At 35.7% G+C, this 18,982-nt stretch overlaps 1 protein-coding gene across 2 annotated transcripts in view; it reads left to right on the top strand.

Annotated features, from left to right (window-relative positions):
- The window catches only part of LOC105231842 (fatty-acid amide hydrolase 2), a 47,037-nt gene extending 28,970 nt beyond the window's left edge, over positions 1-18,067 (top strand). For both annotated transcript variants that reach the window (XM_011213329.4, XM_011213328.4), the window contains one exon: positions 16,234-18,067. In XM_011213329.4, coding sequence (XP_011211631.1) covers positions 16,234-17,634 — 1,401 coding nt within the window. In that variant the 3' untranslated portion in view covers positions 17,635-18,067. The remainder of the gene's footprint in view (positions 1-16,233) is intronic.
- Positions 18,068-18,982: the final 915 nt, after the last annotated feature.

Raw genomic sequence — 18,982 nt, 5'->3', positions numbered from 1 at the left:
GTAAAAAGGTGGCGCGCCTATGGACACTTTTTTAAATAAAAAATATGAAAACGCAAGACTGACTTTTTAATTTTGGCTTTAAATATTTACTGAATTTATATTTTATTTAAAATGTTTTTTATTTGATTTGCCAGATCACGTTAATGATAATGCCAGCCATATATGTATGTCTATGTATATGTACTTCACAGTCGCAAGAACCTCTGACTCTGTGTAAATCGCAACAGATCCAGAGATCCCCTAAACTCTCAACAAGCTTCTTGTTTTCCTAGTTATAATCTCTATTCACTGCCTAAAAATCTTGCTAGGAGTTAAATGGTGAAGTGGTTTGGTAAAAACGAGATAGACACATCTCACAACTTGCTCTTTGAACATCCTGTTTTTGCTACTAAGGTTCCAAGACGTTGAATCTCAAACCATTAGCAATCCAGAAAAACTAATTGAGACCAAAATCAAGCATCTAAGTACATAGTTTAAATAGTAAGAGGTGTATCAAGGTGGTTTATTGATATACCATAGGAATATTTAGATCAATTTTTAGGAATTTTTGAGTTTTAGGATCCACAAGTGACTCGTGCAGAGCTGAACAAGTGTGATCTCCAAATCAGGAATCATTAAAATCAGAAATAATTAAAGATGTATGCAGACCAAGAATAACGAATAAGTCACCAAAAACCGCCCACAAGACACATACTATAAACCGGAACAAACCCTTATATACATACATACAAGTATGTCTGGTCAAGGACAGTCAAGTCGGCAGCGTTCTACCACATTTGGCAATATTTTCAGCTACAACAGCAACAAATCAAGAAAGGCTTCTAGCACTTTTGCCTGTATATCTCGTACTATTATTACCAATTAGCCATGAAACCTACCTTCAGCATTTACTAACAAGTTTCAGAATGGAAGCATATACTATACTATACATACATGCATATGCTTGCTATAAACATACAGAAACAAGCTTTAGTTTCTCTAAGCGTGTACATTAGCATTACTGCCAATCAGAACGCTTAAATAATAATTATGAAATAATATTCGAGTATTGACTAGAATTATTACTTCGTATTTATGTTCGTTCTACTACAATTTGTAATAATTAACTGCTAATTACTGCAAAAACAAAACTAAAATTCTAGTGAAACATTTAAAGCCAAATGACTTTGGCATCAAAGCAGACTCGCGCAAACGGAAAAATACTACAAAACAAATAATAAATACGAATAATGAGCACATTTCCTCTCACTCTGAGACGGCAGTTAAAATATGAACTTATTACTTTAGTAATTCAAATCGATCGGCAATTAAAATGATTTGTTATGATTACTGCGGCAAACATTAAGACAAAACTGCGTTTAGCACGAAGGAATATTTTAAATTTTGATTGACATAGGAGAAATGAGGTAAGTTGAGATCTAATGCGAGTAAAGCAAGCATATTACACGGTATGGTCTGCTTAACTGACTAAATTTAAGATCTAGCTAGAATGTATGAACCAATATAACTTAATATTATTACAAAACCATTTTAGCGTCCGAAGTATTCAAATTTAATTTTGCTAAGCTTTTTCTCTCACTAATCATTGTGCAGGTATTAGTCCGAGAAATCTAAAATAATTATAATGGCTATACGGAAGCCCATAATTATACGTGCAATATGTGGCTACAAAGCATAATAGTTTTGTTCACCTAACGGTTGTTTATAAAGGGTGATCCATTTCAAGGTTCCATACTTTTTTAAAGAAAAAAAACAGAAACTTTAAATTTAATAGGGTTGTTTATTATCATTTGAAAGAACATTAATTGGCATTTATTTCTTGAAGATTATTGCTTTCAAATGTAACCGCGGGTAGGCCTAAGATGATCCATCCGTTGAGTCCAATTTCGATGACTCGTTCGAACGTTTCGACTAGTAACTGGCGAATGATACGCGAGAAGTTTTGTTCCAAGATCTGAATCGAAGCGCAATTGTCCGCATAGACCTTAGAATTTATATTTTCCCACAGGAAAAAGTCTAACGGTGTGATATCACACGATCTTGGAGACCAATCGGCCGTGAAAGTATCTGCTCACCAAAGTGTCCAAAGTTTTGTTGAAACCAAATGCAGCTAAGATAACGAGCTTCAATTGAAAAAAATTACAGATCATGGCATATTAAAAATTGGCGAAACGAAAATTTGAAATCATATCACCCTTATTGGAAACCCCGGTACCAAGTTTTATATTTCGAAATCCTGGTTGGAAATTAAATTATATTGCATTAGATATTAGAAGACTCTTTTTTCGAACTCTGCAAAGAAGACGGAATGAAAATATTTCGAACATATTCTTTGCCAATTTAAGTTCGGCCGGAATTCGGACGTTACCAATCCAACAAGGGCGCTAAACTCAGCTACAAACCTCGAATTTGACACACACATTGACTTTTCTTTATGGTAAACTATGACTTAATTTAATTATTTTGAATTTGGATGTTGCTCTGAACTTTAAATAAGTTTTCTCCACTAAACTTAATGAGACGTAACCATTTCATAGAGTTTAGGTATTACAAACAGCACGAAATTGATTAATTTTTATGCAAATACGACTAACCAAGCCGCCACGAAAAGGCTTCAGAAAATGATCCATTAAAATCATATAAATATATTCCTATTCGTTTCATTCAAGTACACACCAAAAATTGTTGTTAATCTTTGCAAAGAAACTTATAAAATGTAAAGTCAATGATTTTGTATTTCTTTCTTCTACCAATATTTGTAAATAATAATAAAATACAACAAAAATAAACGATGTTTTTTTGTGATTGCATCAATATGAAAATCGTGAGAAACGTTTACGTAACTGAAACGTGCCACACGCCACAAATGTCACTTAGTTGCAAATGTTATGACTTCATTTATAAACATTAGGGTGTGCATTATACTATATCTTTATATATATAAATCTTCTGAGCGTGTGTTTGCATTTGAACTGCTCCTAAACGGATGGACCGATTTTGATGAAATTTTGTGTGTATGCTCAAGGAGATTCTAGAATGGTTTAGATTTACAATTTGGTCCACTAGAAAATGTTTTTTAAATTATTTTTTCATTTCTAATCAATTCTTAATTTTGGAATGTTTGACCGATAGATGGCGCTACCATCGCAGTATCCAATATTCAAACCTTAAATTGGCGTAAACGTGCATTAAAGAAAAAGATTCCAAAGTAAAAGGCGACATCTGTGGATCAAGTTTTTATATTGTGGGTAGAGTTGTTCGTTCTTAAGTAATAAATTGGGTGATTCAATACATCTATGGGTAGCTATAACATTTTTTTTCATACCTGCTAACTATTGGAGGGGGTATCTTGACAGGCAATTTAAAATTGCAAGAGGTCTGGCATAAAAAAATAGGGGCATAACTGAAGTGTTGATAAAACATTTGAGATATACAGAAATCTTTTCGAAGCATTGCACAGAGCAATGCAATATTTAAACGGGAACGATGAATACAAATGTATATGAAAAATAATAAAATTCCTGAAAAATAATAAAATTGCTAAATATTAGGAATGGTAGAATAGAACTGCAATCAAATACATAATGCAATGAATTAAAACTGGCTCATTCGATGAATAATATACCACGGGCATCCCAAAAGACCGATGCCATAACCTTGCCAGCCGATTTTTTTGTCTTTTCACGCTTGAGAACGGGTTCTTAATATGCATTCCACTAGGCTGACAATCGATTGGACTCGATTGATTTTACTGATGCACAGCCCAAATTCAATAGTATTTTTACCCCAAAAACCAATTCTTTCTTAACGCACGAAATGCTTTTTGATTCATTTTTGTTGCTTCATCAAAAATGCGATTATTCCTTAACTAATACTTATAATCTAACTAATAGAAATCATATACATACATAGATGGTATTAGTAGTACTATATATGTATCAGCCACAGTAAAACGTAAGCGGGTCCTCTAGTAGCATTATATAAAATAAAATAAATTGTTGTAGAATGATTTTTGAGAGCATACTTGTATAGACTGAAATAAACAACTTTCACTGAGGAAATTATGTTATACTAGAGGACCCGTTCACGCTTCACTGTGGCTGATACATAGATAATACTACTACTACCATCTATATTATTTCTATTAGTTGGATTATAATTATTAGTTAATGAAATATATGAAGCAACTTCTGTCAGTTTACAAAATGAAATATATGAAGCTACTTCTGTCAGTTTACAAAAAATGGATAATAAATCATTGCTTTTTGGAGGAAAATACTGTTGAATTTGAGCTCAGGGAAATCCACCGATGAAAATATATTTGCTAAGCTTAAAGAGGCGAAAGCTCTGTGCAAAGTAGGTACCTCGCAAGCCGAATTTTTGCGTCGGTGATAGAAACATTGCTCCAACATTTCCCACTGGAGTCCAATCGAGAGTAATTCTAGTGGACTGCATATGATGAACGGTTCTCAGGCGTGGAAAGACGAAAAAGGCGGCTAGAAAGGTTATTACATCAGTCTTTTGGATGAAGGTGGTATAATACATACTCAATGATTGATTACCGAGCCAGTTATAATCTATTTCACTGCATATTTGGTTGCACTTCTTTTCTACTATTCCAAATACTTAGCAATTTTTTGAGGAAGAATCTGTTAAAATTGTACGAATATATTCAAATGATTCCTACAAACATGAATTTTGAACAAATGCTTATGATTTGAAATATAATTTTTGTATTTATGAGTTGTATTAAACTTTGACATAAAGAGATAAAAGGTATCCTATGTCCTTACCCTGGTTCTAAGCTACCTCTCCACCAATTTTCAGACAAATCGTTGAGCCGTTCTTGAGTTATAAATGGTGTAACTAACAACAACTTTCTTTTATATATATAGATTTTCTTTAGTAATTATCGAGATTAAAGATTCGGATTTTGCCGGGTCGGCATCTTTCATTTTGTCCTCTTGTCCAAAAAAAAACATATAAAAACAACAACAAAATTATAGAGTTGAATTTGATACAAGAGTGAAATCGGTTTTAGATCTATAGATTCTTAAGCAAACTTGTTCAGAATTATCCACCGAACGTTTCCCGCATACGCGATTTTATAGCAAAGAAATCGACCCCCTCTAATAATCATTTACTTAAATGCTATCGATAACTGTTTTTTTTTTACAGATTTTAGACCTTTTTAACAGTATGAATGGGTCAAATGACAAAAGGCAAATTATTGTCAAATATAAAAGTAATAATACTTATTTTTTCTAAATTTTAAAAACTTAAACATTTTCAGTAACTCATAATAGTAAGGGTTGAAAGTAAACAGTACTAATTTTTCTTGATATCAACTAGTTTGACCGCCAAAGCATTGCGAATCGAAGACAGCTATTAATATGTGCGCTGATTAGCTCAAAGTAAACAGCTAAGAAGTGAGTTTCTGTGAATACCGCAAAATTCGTATCAGTGGTGTTATTGAAGCACCCTAATAAATATATTTTTCTTCAGCCATATGAACTGTCATATTGAGACATGAGAAAAGTGACATGAATCAGTGATTTTTGGATTAAATTTTGATTGATATTTTAGTTAGGTTGCTATATTAAAGTTCAACAATAGAACCTAACCTAATCTAACCTACTTTGCCAAAAAAATTGATAACCATATTTATAAATGATTTATGTATTTATTCACGATATTTAAAGTGTTCTGAGAAATATACGAAATCTATGTCGTAACCGTGATGAACTATTATAACACTATATTGTAATATTTTTTCACTAGATGTATAATGACTCAAGCACTTATTTACATATGCGCAAATTACCCATAAAACTGTAAATATTGGTGTTATTTATTGTATGATAAAAATAATCTGATTATATCTCTAAATCCATCGCTTGCAATATGCCATTGGTCGACATTAAGCCGGGCTTTACAATTATTGGCACTTATGTGCAATTATTGTCGCTTTAAATATGCAAATATGATTAAATTCAATGATATCAACCATAAATAACGCTTCAATAGATGTGAGTGATACATTTCCATTAAAGGCATAATAATGTGATTTTGGAATTATAGTAGTGTTGTATTATTAGCGTAAGGTGTATGATACGGTGGACGAGACGAAATGACTTCCGAATGTTTGTTAGTCCTTCCGTGTCGGACGTGACCTTAACATTTAATATGTTTATTATCAATATCTCGTTAACTACTAAAGCTATGGCACTAGATATTATTGGTGAGAGCATTTAGTTTGAACAAAAAATCAGGTGATAACTACGTTAATAGAGGGCAGAATAAAGCAGGTTGTCCTAGTAAATTAATATCGTTTATGAAGTTCTCCGTCACTCTGTTTGTCCTTATACCAGATACATACGTTCTCTATAACTTCGCATATCTCCTCTTAACCGGACAGTGAGCTGTCCCCTTATGGAGAAGTGGCAAAAATGTGTCTTAAAATGTATTCTTAGAGTCAGTTGCTGCAATTTTGAACTATATTTCTATTTGAACGCATAAATGCAAGCCAAAGTCAGTTGGGAGTGATTGAATGAAAATTATATCATTAGTTTTCCTAGCACGGTGGCTGTGCGCCAGTGATCATTTTGGGTATTGTTCTGAAAAAAACTTTCTCAAAACACGACAAATTATCAAGAATTTAAAAGAGCGCGTATATAAATTGTACACAATTTCCTTTAAACACTTTAAGATTAAGGCGATTGCATAGTAAAAGAATATTTCAAAATTATTACAAATCATAATTACATTTTATTTTCGAAACTTTAATTAGACAAAAACAAATGAGTCAAATAAATGAACACATTTTAAATAATTATTATTGTACAATAAGATTTATATATAGGTGGAAGTAAATATATTTGTATATACATACATATGTATGTCTTATACTTAAAGCAGAAAAGACAATTTCCAAGTAAATATACACACTAATAGCGATAACCTCAAATGGCAGTGCCGTAACACAATGACGTATAGTACAAACGGTGATTATAATCTCAAATATATACTCTACACCATTTTAACGTATACATATTATACTTATACATATAACAGAATGATGATGAATAGTACCTAATTTGTGCGCTCATTCGAATAGATGAAAGTATTTTATTTGAAAAAGCTATGTGAGTTTACCAGAAATATTTCCAAACTTATGGAGATTTATGAAGAAATCAACACGTTTGCTTAAATATTAATACATAGCTGTCTTACCTCCTATGAATGTTTGAATAGTTTTCGAAATTGATCGACATGACACTGCCGAGTAAAGAGCAGTCTCAACCGACCTGTCTTTGCTGTTATACTATTATAGTACATGGTGAGAGTTAGTTCTCATACAATTTTATCCTAGTACTAATGTGATCATGCTCAGGGCTCATAAGGCTTAGCTCTTTAACGTTAGACTGTGGCAGGATAACAGAAATTTCAGCAGCTCCATATCGGATAGTTATAGAAACTAAGATACTTTTCCTGCCTTACAGTTTACAGCGCAGAAACTTCAAATTTAATGGCAAATGTTTATTATCATTCGAACGGTTTTTCATTTTGCGCCGATTATCTCTTTCAAATGTTGGGCGCGGCTACGTCTCAGATGGTCCACCCGTCGAGTCCAATTTTCGATGACTCGTTCGAACATTTCGACTGGTAACTAACAAATGACATGTTTTGCTCCAAGATCAGAATCGAAGATTGACCACATAGACTTTAGAATTTACATTCCCTTACAAGAAAAATACTAACGGTATGGTATCACACGATCGTAGTGAGCAATCGACCAACTCAAAACGTGAAATTATCTGCTCACCGAAGTTCTCTCAATAAATTCATTGATTGATGCGATGAATGTTGTTCAGGCGTAAGTTGGTCTTTCATCATGAAATGTAAAACAATACTGAACAAAAATAACACGACAGCTTAACACGACTCCCTCGTGATCTGTCAAATAAGGCGCTTGGAAAAAGTACATCTACTTGGATTCCCCTTTATAAGTGTTAAACATACACATACATATGAGTTCGACAGCTGATTTGACAGCTATCTGTTGAGTAAATTCTATAACTCTAAAAAACACATCAATGCAACTGTTGCAATTTATGAAATTTGTGGATAATTTTGCAATCCTTTTATGATTGTGTCGCAAAAACTGGCGTTTCCATTATCTTAGCCAAGTAATAAGCTGACAGGCAACAAATAACAATGCAATTGCATATGCTGTTATACATACATATGTACATAGTTATATACTTTGTATATGTCTGTTTGCTTGTTGCTAAATAATTGGGTTGCTCTTCACGCTCAATGGTTTCGATTGTTTATGCGCGCGTGCGTCGTGCATTTGCTCATTCATTCAACGATGTATGAAATAAATTGACAGTCGGTAGATAAATGTGTGTATTGTAATAGCTACAGGTATTGTAAAAGACATGCTCATAAATATTATGTCTTAAAATATATACTTATATGCATGAACTACCTATGCAAGCAATATACCCTAAACACCATATCCATATATAGCATATAGATAACATAAAAATTCAACGATAAAAATAACGCCTTTGTATGGAGAGGTGTTGTTTTTGACAAGATATCTTCACGAAATTTTACATGAATTATTGCCAAGTCATAAGTACAATATCCGAAGAAATTGTTTAGGTCAGACTACTATAGCAGAAAGCTGTCACACAAACTGACCGATTGAAATCAAATTCTAAGAAGGGTATTAAAGCTTCGGTGCAAACATTTTTTATTTTTTTTTTTTAACTGTAAGAAAAAAAATTTACCTTGATTGTCCGCCGTCGCTTGGTCACAAACAATGTAAGTGAGCGACAAACAAATATGTTATACTTAAGTACATATGTATATGTATACATAAGTATATACTTTAATATATTATATTGTATATTATTGTACTCTACATAATCGAAGATCATAATAGCAAAAACGAAAAATATTTTGCAGATTCGTCATTCTAGGTAAATATGGACCTACATATAAATATATATTTATACATAAATATACACATACTATATACATACATAAAGGCTTGCACTGGACGAGCCCAACTTGCTATCAAATAGTCAAATAAAAATAAAAGCATGTCAGTTAAATTGAAAGCCAGTCTTGTTGCTAGACATTTTGACGCTGTTTACTTCACAGCTTCTAGATGTGTACAGGGTGGGGCACAAATCATGTTACAAAAACAATATATTTATACTCTCGCAACAAAGTTGCTAAGGAGAGTATTATAGTTTTGTTCACATAACGGTTGTTTGTAAGTCCTAAAACTAAAAGAGTCAGATATAGGGTTATATATACCAAAGTGATCAGGGTGGCGAGTAGAGTTGAAATCCGGATGTCTGTCTGTCCGTCCGTCCGTCCGTCCGTGCAAGCTGTAACTTGAGTAAAAATTGAGATATCATGATGAAACTTGGTACACGTATTTCTTGGTTCCATAAGAAGGTTCAGTTCGAAGATGGGCACTGCCACGCCCACAAAATGGCGAAAATCGAAAACCTATAAAGTGTCATAACTAAGCCATAAATAAAGATATTAAAGTGAAATTTGGCATAAAGGATCGCATTAGGGAGGGGCATATTTAGACGTAATTTTTTTGGAAAAGTGGGCGTGGCCCCGCCCCCTACTAAGTTTTTTGTACATATCTCGGAAACTACTATAGCTATGTCAACCAAACTCTATAGAGTCGTTTCCTTTAGGCATTTCCATATACAGTTCAAAAATGGAAGAAATCGGATAATAACCACGCCCACCTCCCATACAAAGGTTATGTTGAAAATCACTAAAAGTGCGTTAACTGACTAATAAACAACGTCAGAAACACTAAATTTTACGGAAGAAATGGCAGAAGGAAGCTGCACCCAGGCTATTTTTAAAAATTGAAAATGGGCGTGGCGTCGCCCACTTATGGACCAAAACCCATAACTCAGGAACTACTAATATAATTAATTTTACAGCAAAATAAAAAAATATGTAAATGACGGAAATTGAAATCTCGATTATCACTTTATAATGCGAGAGTATAAAATGTTCGGTGACACCCGGACTTAGCTCTTCCTTACTTGTTTTTCTTTTTTTTTATTGTATAGCAAATTTTATTTTATGTACCGCAAATGACCTCCATAAAAAAGTCTGCATGAACTACATATAGCAGTCCACGTGAGATCTATGATAAGCCTAACCGCCTATGACCACCTAACCTAAATGACCTCCATGCTCAGCCACGCATATACGACACCTAATTAGAAAATTATTCATTGCGGCCTAAAGGGTTGAGGTCGGGATTCCGTCAATTATCGATTTAATGGACTGCTTCAGATTTTTGGGTTTTGCTTTACAGACCTCTTGCTTAGTATAGCCCCGTAGGAAAAAGTATGATGTAGTCAGGTTAGGTAGCCTTGGAGGCCAACGGAAGGTGGAGTTTCTTGATATTAAGTTGTTTTAAAATTTTCGTTGGAGCGCGGCAATAATCAAGTTATTGTCTGCTTTTCTCATTATAAAGATTTCTTGGCAAAATTCGAATGGCGAATAAACAAATCTAGAGCATTTAACCGGCTTGTAATTTGAACTTAGTATGGAAACAGGTTCAGGTTATCATGAACTATCAGTTGCAATGTTAACTTCTGTTAACTCTAAGTTGCGCCGATAAGTTGTGAGTCGAACTTTTGCCTGAATTGACGATGCAACAGCCATCGCGGGTGTTTCTTGAACACGAACGTACGGATCTCGATGGTTCCATCTTTTACGATGCTTCCAGATTTGGCAAACATGTTTACCAACCTCATAATGTTCCACCTACGCGAGGGAGTGCCATCAAAATCACGTCTGAATTCCCTTTGGTCGGAAATGACTGACTGCAACCGGTCCAAAAACGGTCCAAACCCTCTTTTCGGTATTCCAAGTATTTATTTAAAAAAAATTAAATAATAACCTGCCAAATAAAAACAAAGTAAGTCGTTTACTCACACAGGAAAATTGTAATTACCGTCTGTTTTTGTAACCACCCTGTTTTGTGTATATGCATATTGCCAATTGTTGCGTTAGTGCCGTTAATGGACGACCTCCATTGATATCAATATCGTACGCGAACAACAACAACAACAGACAACAATTAGACAAACATGTGCACACATGAACTTATGCACCAAGGCATGTATACAAATATGAAGCGCCGCCGCCGCCTCTTTTGTCGCTGCTGTCAGCCGCTCATCCATTTGGATTAGCCTCTAAGCTTGGCGTTTGAATTCACGCATTTGTCTACGATTACATTTGCTCTCGCATCGGAGCTTGCAATTTCGATTGCGGTCGCTGCCCTACATAAGCGTTTGAGGTCGTTTCTTGCCAGCGCTGAAGGTAGCAAGCGAGTGATGCGTCTGTCATTGGCATTCTCATTAATTACGATTACATATTTTGACATATGTATGACATTTAAATACAGTTATACTCGTACATACACTTTGTTTCATTGCTATAAAGACATTTTATTTCTGTGCAATGCTGAAAAAATGTATTCCCATTCCAAAAATGATGTTATTTTAAAGCTCTATGGTAACTCTAACAATGCGATAAAAACATTTTTTTTCTAACCGTCCTGTTCCTACCATTATATGTAGCGGAATGCACTGAAAACGGTATTTCATTGCTGTAAAGGCACTCTCAATACACTTGTGCCAACGTTTGTTGCAATTCTCGAAACATTTGCTAAAGTCAATTCCCGGCGGAGTCTTCACTTGACTCAAAACTGTTCCTACGAAGCGGTTGTTTAAGCATGCTGAATAGTCAAACAGGTGAATATGGTGGTTGGGGCACATTATTGCTTGAAAATCGTATCAATGCAGTATGTGACGCATAACACTCAAATAGTATTCCTTGTTGACAGTTTGGTCGGTCGGAGTGCACCACACCTCGATAATCGGAGAAACCTGTATTTTTAAATTGCTTTGAAGAGAGTTTTTCGGCTTTGGCTCACCTTTGCCAAGATATCAGTGGATAATTTTTGCCAATAAAAGACACTTGATTGAAATGGATTTATCTTGAAACTTTTGGAAGAAACTTGCAAACATCTGTTTGTTGTTTTATTTTTATATAAAAGGATAGTTGGAAGATAATGACATTATACTTTTCTTATAAACTAAAATAAAGCCCGATACTGGTAATGAAGACATCTGCTATATTAATATGATTTCAGGTGCAAATCTGATCAATTCAAATAAATTTTCTTTGCCAATGGCCTCTATTCAGTAGGCTTGTTAGGCCGTCTTCTGGACAAATTCATATACTTAAACCAAATATAAGAATTCTTCTCGACCAAGCACATAAAAAATATTCAAGAGCCAATTACAGACAAATATAATACATATGATATATACGTTTGTACAAACATGTATTATATAAATGTTGTAAATATAAAAATTTATATATTTACTAAAGCGTGCAATGTTCTAAATATTGCTAAGTTTTTAGACCGAAACCGTCAGCAAGCCTCCAAAAATTAGTCAAGCAGAAAATGAAGATTTTGTCTTAACGGGACACAATGGGCATTATATAAATAAACATATAACAGATAATAGATATTGAATGGTTAACCACAAAGACCACGCAACCTTACAATAAATCTCCTTTTCCAAAAGATCTCACAGTGCATTGTAAGCTTCTTTATTTGTTCTGGGAAAAGGTCTAAAAACCTTATGTACATACTATATATGACAACTTCAATGTTCGGGAATAGCAACTCCCTCGTCAACTCCTATCGATCTTTGTAACTCCATATTAAGTATATTTACTTTTCCTCATAAAACAACGAGAAAAGCTTTAAGAAATTGTATATAAATAAATAAGAATGAGTGAAAGTAGTGATATATGGGGTTCATACCGGATTATCGTTTTCATAGGAGAATATAGATTCGAACTAGGATCAAAACGAGCACATGCTGGGTTACAAAGGGTGATCCAAGAAGAGTACTTTTTTCAATAGCCCTTTTTGAGTCGTGTCAAGCTGTCATATTATTTTTGTTCAGTATTGTTTGGCATTTCATCATGAAATACTTACGCCTGAACAAGGTTGACAAATCTTTCAACTACATATAACGTATTACGAAAACTCACGTTTTGTAAAGAATGCGTTTCGTGCACTTCGCTCAACTTATGGTCAACATAATCAGCTTACTGAGCCTACTATTCGCAACTCTATCTTACATCTTGAGACCGAGAATTCATTATTGGATAATATTCAACCGAATACACCACGTCCAGCACACAGTGAAAAAAATATTACAGTCGTAGATGAGAGAGTACACGAAGACGATGGAGAGTCGATTTGACGCCGTTCGCAGCAAATTGGACTTACATATGGAACGACTGGGCGCATTTTACCGTCGAGATCTTAAATTACAAGTGTACAAAATACAGCTTGTGCAAGAACCGAAGCCGCTCGACCTTCCGAAGAGATATCGCTACGCTCAATGCGTTCTTGAAAAGTTGCAAGAAGATCCGCCGACGTTAGCTCGACGTTTTCGAGCTAAATTTTGTTCAGTGATGAAGTCCATTTCTGGCCCAATGGGTATGTAAACAAGCCCAATTGCGGTATTTGGGACAAAGACCAACCTGAAGAGATTCAAGAGCTGTCATTTCATCCAGAAAATGCGACGATTTGGTATGGTTTGTGGACCGGTGAAATCATCGGTTTATATTTCTTCAAAAATTATGCCGGTGAGAACGTAACCGTCAATAGCGACCGTTATTGAGCCATGATAACCGACTATTTGATGTTTGAAATTTAAGTGATCTCATCGACATTTGGTTTCAACAAGACGGCGCCACTTCCTACATATCGCATAAATCAATGGATTTATTGGGATAACACTTCCGTGAGCATATTATTTCATGTTTTGGGTCGGTCGATTGGCTACCAAGATCGTCTGACGATCTGAGACGTAACCGCGGCCAACATTTGAAGGAGATAATATTCAAAAATAAATAGCAAAGAATGTTTTTCCGATTCATAATAAACATTCCCCATTAAATTTGAGATCAGTTTCATATAAAGTCGAGCTAAATACGGATCCTTTACAAATTTTAAAACGCAGCTAGAAATGAAAAGAAACTTTCCATAAATAAATTAACTCTCAGCTTCTTTGTATCGATTGAAATTACTTCCTTTATGTTCTCCCCGCAAATCGCACCACGATGACATGAATTGGAAATCCCCTTATTGGCAATGTAATTTTTATTAGCGAAATTTCTTTGCCACGTAAAAAAAATCTACAAAACTTAATCAACGTGCAAAAAAGCGCAGCATCAAAAGTTCCGTTACGTGCGGTGCACTAGCGTGTGCCTTTGCACGAAAGCGTGGTTTGTGGGTTGTTAATGTCAGCTTTTAAAATAATTCGCAATGAAATGGAGAGTTAAACATATCTATTAAAACTAACAATAGATATTTAAATGTAAAGTTTCCAATCACACGTAAATACACCGCCTTCCACCAGAGATGTAAACGCAATCGGCGCTTGTAATTAAGTGACGTTTAGAAACTATTCGTATGTAGTCCATTCACAGGCATACTTGTGGTTTTCGGGGCGAAGGTGCAGTGTCAAGCGCCGGCAGCAGAGCCTCTTTGAGACAATGTGCGTTTTCACTGCCATTTACTGGATATTATGCAAATTTATGCCATTCAACCGCAAATGCGGTGCGACAGAATGTGAATTCCATTCAATTAAAGGCAGATTTAGATTGTGTGAATAAAATCTTATATGTAATTTCTATTAGGGTGGCAGTTGTTTATTTCATTTAACATTTTGCTGCATTTTCTGATTAGAAGGATATTTATTTATCGACATGTTAGGATTGTTTTTTATTTTTTTAATAACATCTTAATACAAGTACTGTGTTCACACAGACAGCTCAATTTAATTAAGAAAATTTCACCAATTAAAATAATAAAGCGCTTAATTATTAATAAATTAGAGTCAAATATATCTAAAACCGTCATGCGAAATTTTCATGTCGATCAGTCCAGCGATTTCAGAGCAATTTTCTGCACTGACTCTGAAAGCAGCGTTTCGAGAAAAAACCGTTTAAAATTTTTGGAGTCAATTACACCAAAATATAAAATTTGTACGGATACGCTCATATATCCGAAACTATTTTTCGGATCAAATAAATAGGAGAATTTTCCAAGGGTATTCTCAAATGTATGTACATTCGATACATTTCTAGTTTCCCTACCTTTTTAAAGAAAAAACCAAAAAATTCAAATTTAATGGGGAATGTTTATTATCATATGAAAGAACATTCTTTGGCATTTATTTTTTGAACATTAACTCTTTCAAATGTTGGCCGCGGCTATGTCTAAGATGATACATTCGTTGAGTCCAATCTTCATTGACTCATTCGAGCATTTTGACTGGCAATTGGGGAATGACGCGCGTTATGTTTTGCTCCAAGGTCTGAATCGAAGCAGGATTATCTGCATAGACTTTACATATACTCACAGGAAAAACCTAACGGTATGATATCACACGATCTTGGTAGCCAATCGATCGGCACAAAACGTGAAATTATTTGCCCACCGAAGTGTTCTCTTAAGAAATCCATTGATTGATACGATGTATGGGAAGTGGCGCACCGGTATCATTTTTGAAGAAATTTTGACCGATGATTTCAGCGAACCCAACTGTTGTTTTTTCGGATGAAATGGAAGCTCTTGAAATAAATGAGTCTACATCACTAGAGCAGTTAGAACATCAAGAGTCAGTATACAACAGCAAGTTCTGATCTCGTCAGCGTGAAAATAACATAACCGAAAGCAGAATTTAAAGTGCGAGCTCTAGAGCTTTATAAGGTGATCAAAGCAAATAACATATTGGTACTTATTGACACAGCTTCAAAACCAAATGTACAAAGAGGGCGCGCCCTAATGTGAAATCTTGGTGAACGAAAGTCTCAGCAACACATTACTCATTCGTTACGACGATCTGATCATATATGTCTTGTTAGCTTGCGAATATCTCATACTTTCATTCAATTGAACAAATGCTTGCTTTTTACTTCTGACTTTTATTTTTTTGCATTTGCGAGCGCAGATGTTGCCTTAAATTTAACTCGTTTATTAGTTTAACGACACAATACCCGAACAGCTATCCATTTGTATGCTAAAAATAAAGGCAATAAATTATAAACTCATTTATTTCTCTTCCGCAGATCAAAAGCGAAGAGGTGGTCGAGGCGTACATCGAGCGGTGTAAGCAGGTGAATCCGTTGATTAATGCGATTGTGCAAGATCGCTTCGAAGAGGCGCTTGAGGAGGCACGTGAAACTGATCGCCTTATCGCGTCCGGCATCAATACCATCGAGGAGATGGAGGAGAATACACCATTGTTAGGCATACCGGTAACGGTGAAGGAGAGTATCGCCGTGAAGGGCTTAACCAATCAGGCGGGCCGCGTTTTTAAAACACCACAAATTGCCAAATCCGATGCGCCTGTGGTGGAGCAGATCAAACGTTGTGGTGGCATAATAATGCTGGTATCGAATACACCAGAGCTGTGCCTGCTGTGGGAGACCTACAACAATGTGACAGGGCAAACAAAGAACCCTTACGATTTGAAGCGCACACCTGGTGGCTCTTCGGGCGGTGAGGCGGCTTTGTTGGCGAGCGGTGCTTCGTTGTTGGGACTGACCTCCGATATTGGTGGCTCATCACGCCTGCCCGCCATGTTCAGCGGCATTTGGGGACACAAACCAACACCATACTCAGTCTCATTTAAGGGTCACCATCCGACTAGCGATTACCCGAAATGGGGTGATTTCTTCACAATTGCGCCGATGACACGTTACGCTAAAGATCTACCATTATTGCTCAAATGCATGTTGGATCCTACCGGACCTAAGCTGACACTCGAACGTGAACTTAGTCCACAGAGCATACGTTTCTTCTTCATGGATAACGATGGTCCATCGGGCATGATGCGTCCGTTGAGTCGCGATCTGCATGCCGCCATCAATCGTGTGGCCACCGATTTTAATGCGAAACGTGTAAATATCAGAAAAATGAAACTCTCACTAGACATCTCACTATCTGCCATGCTGACCATGAAGAACATCGAAACCATCTATTACAAAACAGAAGAAGGCGAACGTCCGAAAACCGTGTGCACCGAAACTGTAAAATACTTCTTCGGCTGTTCGGATAGCATATTGCCATCGGTGATATTCGGACATTTGCAAAACTTCATGAAAATCATACCGAATTCACGACACAAGCACTTGGCCACCATTATTGAGGCGCTCAAGACTGAATTCAAAGAGCTGCTCGGGAACGATGGCGTCTTTCTCTATCCAACATTTCCGAATACGGCGCATCAGCATTATCAAATCTACCACAAACTGTTGGAGCCCATGTATATGGCGATATTCAATACGCTGGGCTTGCCCGTCACCAACTGTATGATCGGTTTGGATCGACGTAATCTGCCAATGGGCATACAAGTGGTGGCGAATCCGGGACAGGATCATCTTTGCTTGGCGGTGGCGCGCGAAATGGAGCGACGCTACGGTGGTTGGGTGCGTCCGCCTTCAGAGGAGTCAGCGAAGCGTGTATAAAGCAGCAGTGAGGAGCAAAATGGGAGAAAGAGAGTGAGAGCGGGAGCGAGAGAGTTCATATATGTAATTAGGCGTAAAGTGCAAAGGGTGTGCCTTCAATGCTGTGTGGGCAGTTCAAACTATTTTAGTAAGTTCAAAGCGGTGCAAATATAAATTGGGTTGTACTGCTATGTATATAAGAAGGAATGTAGAGATTGTGCCTTTATACATCATGGTGCCTCATTTGTGCTACGCCTGCTCTGAGTTTAGTAAAGCTCTTGGACGTCAACTTTCTAAGCTTTGCAAAGCGACTGATGTTACGTTATAACAAAAAAAATATTTTCATAATTTTATATACTATATTATTATATACTATATAGATTTAGTTCAATTTGTAAATCGGGCGCATCACATTTTTGTAACTGTAATTTAATTTGCATTTGCATCACGAGTAGAAGAAAAAAAATTTGTTTCGTAATTCAAAGACTTTTGTAAATTTCGCAAATCTATTTAATGAGATTTTTTCCTTGTTTAGGTTTTTTTTCTGTTAATTATTGCGAGCATTATTATTGGTTTATTAATTATTTGATATGAAATTGCTGTAGGCGTGAACTGGTGTACATACTGTGTGTGTATTAGGTCTAGTATATAGAATTCGTTATTTTTCAAATAGATAGCCTTAGTATTTTGGTTATGTAATAGGATGTTAGAAGGATAATATTGTATACTAAAAAAACTCTCAGACAGTTTTAAGATTGCTTAACTTAGTATTGTCAGAACGCTCGTCAAAAATGTCCATCAACAAAGAGAAAATACGGCAACATTTATACTTTTTTTCAATAAATGCGAAATCGCAAGCCAAGTGGCTGAAAATGTGAGTAAAGTTTGTGAGTCTGATACTGCAGGAGACTGGTAATATTAAAGATACACAGAGCGAAGGCCAATTGTTGAAATTAGCGATAAAATAATAGAATCCAACAGCAATGCAAGTATTGCTTCGATCCCTCGGAGCTAAATATGGCACAAAAAACCTTTTCGTACCATTTAAGTAAGGTAGGATTTAAGAAGAAGCGCGATGTATTGGTACCACACGAGTTTTCATCTGAAAATCGCAAGAATATCGAACCGTTTGGAAAACAGATGGTAACTGGTGTTGAAAGGTGGCTCACCTACGACAAAAGTGAAATGAAAATGGTCGTGGTCGTATTGCGGTAAGCCGAGCTAGGATTAAATTGAATTGCTTAATATTAGGAACAGCTGCTATGAGCTCCTTACCTACGGCAAAATTCTTAATTCGGCGCTATATTGTCAACACTTGGACCGACTGAAGTAAGCAATCGCCCAGAAGTGACCAGCTTTGGCCAAAGAA

The sequence above is a fragment of the Bactrocera dorsalis genome, chromosome 2 (genome assembly GCF_023373825.1).
Source record: "Bactrocera dorsalis isolate Fly_Bdor chromosome 2, ASM2337382v1, whole genome shotgun sequence".
NCBI classification, from domain to species: domain Eukaryota; kingdom Metazoa; phylum Arthropoda; class Insecta; order Diptera; family Tephritidae; genus Bactrocera; species Bactrocera dorsalis.
The sequence above is the reverse complement of the archived record's forward strand: the minus strand, read 5'-3'. Positions and strand labels throughout refer to the sequence as shown.